This window comes from Cynoglossus semilaevis, chromosome 2, assembly GCF_000523025.1.
Source record: "Cynoglossus semilaevis isolate Cse_v1.0 chromosome 2, Cse_v1.0, whole genome shotgun sequence".
In the NCBI taxonomy this organism is placed as follows: Eukaryota; Metazoa; Chordata; class Actinopteri; order Pleuronectiformes; family Cynoglossidae; genus Cynoglossus; species Cynoglossus semilaevis.
Window position 1 is genome coordinate 18960212 of NC_024308.1, and position 4367 is coordinate 18964578.

At 43.0% G+C, this 4367-nt stretch overlaps 1 protein-coding gene across 1 annotated transcript in view; it reads right to left on the minus strand.

The window, feature by feature from the left end:
- Positions 1-879: 879 nt before the first annotated feature.
- LOC103376802 (Nance-Horan syndrome protein-like) overlaps positions 880-4367 on the minus strand; it is a 26269-nt gene continuing 22781 nt past the window's right edge. Inside the window, exons 7-9 of the mRNA XM_025053831.1 lie at positions 2574-4360; positions 1896-2010; positions 880-1822 (exon numbers count right to left, since the gene is read on the minus strand). Of these exons, the coding sequence (XP_024909599.1) occupies positions 1195-1822; positions 1896-2010; positions 2574-4360 (2530 nt within the window). The 3' untranslated portion in view covers positions 880-1194. The remainder of the gene's footprint in view (positions 1823-1895; positions 2011-2573; positions 4361-4367) is intronic.

Consider the following 4367-nt stretch of genomic DNA (forward strand, 5'->3'; position numbering starts at 1 on the left):
ACACATGAGAGGCATTTACATAAAAACTCACAGTAATGAAGCAGAGGACAGAAACCGGAGAGCTACAAACACACGTCATACAAACTTAGAAATCAAACAAACTTCAACATATACGTAACGAACGCACAGTAATGAAGCAGCGGACAGAGACCGGAGAGCTACAAACACATGTCATACAAACTTAGAAATACAACAAACTTCAACATATAACATGACATGAAAAACATTGCATCATTCACATGGAACAACTTCAGCCGTGTTTAGTTCAGATATTTAAGTCCGCTATGGAAAGTTATATGGATATAATGCTTCCTCAATGCATCCACTGGAGTCTCTCTGCCTGGGCGTTTGACACAGACCCCTCCCCTCCCTCGATCTGTCTGACAGAGCATGGAACTACCCGTGAGAGACAGAGAGAAAGAGAGAGAGAGAGAGAGATGGTTAGCTTTGAGCTTGAGTACATGAGCAGTCAATAACATACAGACAGTTAGCGACACTCTGGGCAGCACTGATAGCAGAACTAGAACGTTTTGTTTATTAACATCCCATTCTAATATATTTCATATTTATCATTTTACATGTTTAATAAAGGTTTATTTGAACTAAATATCTTCATCACCCTTCATCACTTTTGTCATTGTGCTTCGTAACCAGTAGGTCTTCTTAAAACTTGAAAGTTTGTCCTGTTGTCACCTGTCCTGTTTTATCTAATAATATGCATTAAATACATTGCATAGCGAAGGATTGTGGAAAGTAGACAAATGTAATACAAATACAAAAAAGCTTTTTATTTTCTATAAAGGTTTTTGGGTTTAAGGAAAATAAAAAAAAAACCAAACAAACAAACAAAAAAACCCCGTGTCATTGCATAGTGAAAATAAAAAAAAACAAACAAAAAAAATTGCATAGATTTTCACAGAATACAGAAAGCAAACTGGACAATCCTATTGATGACTCACTGATTTATACAGAAAATAATGGAAGAAATGATTGGTTAAAATATAACCATCTCGTGGAAGCTTTGCATATTCGCAATCATCGTGATTCTAAACACAAAATATATATATATATTTTTTAATATTCACTATGTTTACCAAAAGTATGGACACCGTAAAATACTTGATTATGCAAAACTAATTTGTACAAGAAGAAAATACTAAAAAATACAACTTTTTTCATAATTATTTCAGTAACTTATGAATAGCCCTGTGATGGGTTTTCTTCGTGAGGACTTCCATCTGAATTTTCTGTCTCTCCCTCTGATATCACCTGCATCAAGGCCAAATATGGTCTACTTCGGGCACTGTGTCGGCTGTTGGCAGGCGGCAGGATCCTTGAACGCCCCTGTCCAGAACTGAAGAATACTGGGGAGGATCTGGGGAAGTATCCATCAGCATTTGCTCTAGGAAGGAAATCGATCTGACCAGAATTCTGCTGCAGGGGAGAAATGCTCTGCTCCTCTGGCTGTTGCAGCAGGAAAGGGGACTCGGACAATACGTCCTTCTGAGATTTATGCACAACGGGGCTTTTGAGAATGTCTGTTGCGGACATGCGGTAGTTTGAGTTCGAGCAACTGCCCTTCTTCAGCAGTAACTGTTTAAAATCTTCTTTAGAGGTACTGGATTTCTTGACATTCCTGTATATGGGTACAGGGACTTTCTGCAGGCTCGGCAGCGTGACAGAGGAGGATGACATTTTTGGGAGCAGAGATCTTGCAGCACCGTTCATGTTGCTAGTGATTGCTCGGCTTCCTGATGCAAAGGCAGGACAGGTTGCTGGCAGCTTGTTGAAGTCCCTCGGACCTAAGACTTTCCTTTTAGACCTGGGGATGAGAAGATGCTTTTAGGGTGTGCTGTGGATTGAAAAGTTCAGGGGGCTCGTTCTAAGGTTCTCACCTGTGAATTATGGTAAACAGATCTTCGGTGCTGTGAATTTTGGAGAGTGGCGGATCATCGGTTCCTGACAAATCCCTCAAAGGAGACACTGCGTCACTTTCTGGGGATGGTGAGTCTGTTAACATACAACTCAAAAGAAGTAAATTCTTATGATGTTTTTGTATGTAATTTTAAAAAAAACGAATCAAACTATTATAAAAGATGATATTAAATTTTTTTTTTTTTGCATTACAATGCAACTAAGGATGAGAACCATTTCTAATTTCCAAAGCTAAATTTGGTTGGTTCACACTCATGCTATCCGATTTTAGTCTTAGAGAGTTTGCAACATGGCTGTGAGGCAATAGTTGTGGTTGCGTTTCACAGCAGTGACACTACATTTGCAAGACACCCAGAACTCAACAACAACAAAGTGAGAAAATATCTACATAATGCAGAGACATCTCGCAACGAACTTCTAACTTAAACACCGCGTTCACCATCTTCGCTGTTGCATACGGCAAGGTGTTTCAGCAGCAGTTTGCTTCAAAGCTTGGACTCAAGGTCCTTTTCAAGGACTGCATGTGAGATTAAGAGTTCGTCAAATAATTTAGATGTAGTTTTAAGAAGCGTTATATGCATTAAGTTTGACAATATTTGTGTACAAGAATTCTTCAAAATACCAGATAAATAAAATACCTTTCATGGCGTAGCCATCTGATGACTCATGTTTATCTTCCTCACTGTCATCCTCGATATTGTTTTTATTCATAAGAACCCACTCGGATTTGCTTTCGGCAGCCGACCCCTCGATGGGGTCGGAGCTGAGCAGGGGAGCAGAAGTCGAACACGCATCTTGTTTTTTCAATGTCTTCGACTCCTCGCATGTAACTTCGGTCTGTCTCAAAGAGTCCTCACCAATGTCCGCTGCTGTTTCTGACAATAAACTGTACATTTCAAAACTCTCCAGCTCGTCCTCCTCACACCTTGTCTGGCCGAAACGCTCTACGGGTGACACTAGGGCTTTACCCAGCTCATCTAATGATACAAAATGTAGATGTGATGCAGATGCGCACGTTAGCATCTCCTTCTCACATTTGTCAGTGAGGGATCGTTGCATCACTGAGTCAAGAGTGACGGGTATGCCTGTTGAGCTGAATACTTTACAAGAATTTGGTATGTTCTGTTTATTTTGAGTGTTCATTTCAATGCCCTTCCTGTATTCCATAATCGTGTTACCATCATCACTCGTGGTCGTTTTGTCTTTTTTCTTGATGGACTGCCACTGTAGAGACTGAGAAGAAAGGGAAGACATCCTCTCCGGGACATTGGGCTTGCTTTTGCCATTAGGTGGTGACAGTGGCGCAGGGGCGAAAGATAAAGGGAATGAAGAGGTGTGGGTAGGGTAATCACTCGAGTAACCGCAGGACGGGCTTGTAATTGTGGTCGGCGTCGTGGGCGATATTGCCTTAAACTCGTCATCTGTTGGTGACGGTGAAGCAGCGGTGTCACACTGGCACACCAACGTCATCTGGTATCTAATATGCTCATCGACCGTCTTATCTTCACTGGAGTTCAACGAGGGTTGAGAGGAATCGCTGAATTGTAAGCCACTTTGAGAAACACTGGTTTGCATGATACCCTTGTCTTTAAATTGACCCGAGAAGCTCAAAACAGCTGATTCAAAAGGATCATCTGGGAGAAGCCACTGCCGCATTGCTGATGGTCCCCTGCATAAAAACGAGTATTCCGACTGACCTGTAGTGCTGGTTGAAACCAGCCGAGGTTTCTCCTCCTTAGCGGATAAAAAAGGCAAAAAATGTTTTGCTTCATTTTCATCAGGGTGGTTCTCCAGATTGCATATGGTTGTCAACGATGAAATCCTCTTCGGCGGGTACGGTTTTATTTTTGATTTCCTTAAAAAAAGACAACTTCGGCCCAAAGTCTTGGAGTAACCCACATCTGACAGGACGAAATCCGAGCCAGATGGTGTGCAGTCGCTGTACACGTAGCTCGCGCTTCTCCTTAGGCCGCAGTCAAAGTGCATGGATGTGTAATATCCTTCCGTGTCCACAGAGCAGTGTGACACGGTGTCGGCTTTCTCGGATGGCGTTTTGTCAGATAAGCTGCTCTCGCATGTGACTATACTGGTGAAACTGGAGCAAGCAAGGATGTTTTCCACCTTGTCGGGACTTAAACGCTCAGATCTCGAATGCCCGACATGGCTGTTACTCCACTCCTGCTCAACGGCTGTTTCAATACCGGCGCTTTCCAGTACGTCCGTGACAGTGGAGGAAAAAGAGCCTGAACGCTGAGCCCTCGGGTCCGGACAATGGTCGAGAACGAGGTCGGCGGAGTCATCGTTGGCATGGGTGGGGCTAATCAGAGAGAGCTCGGAGTCACTCTGACACGAGCTGGTAAGTGACGAAGATGCAGCAGGAGGCACTGTTTCTGATGTCTGTGAGGGACAGGTGGAGCTGCTGCCACTCCAGC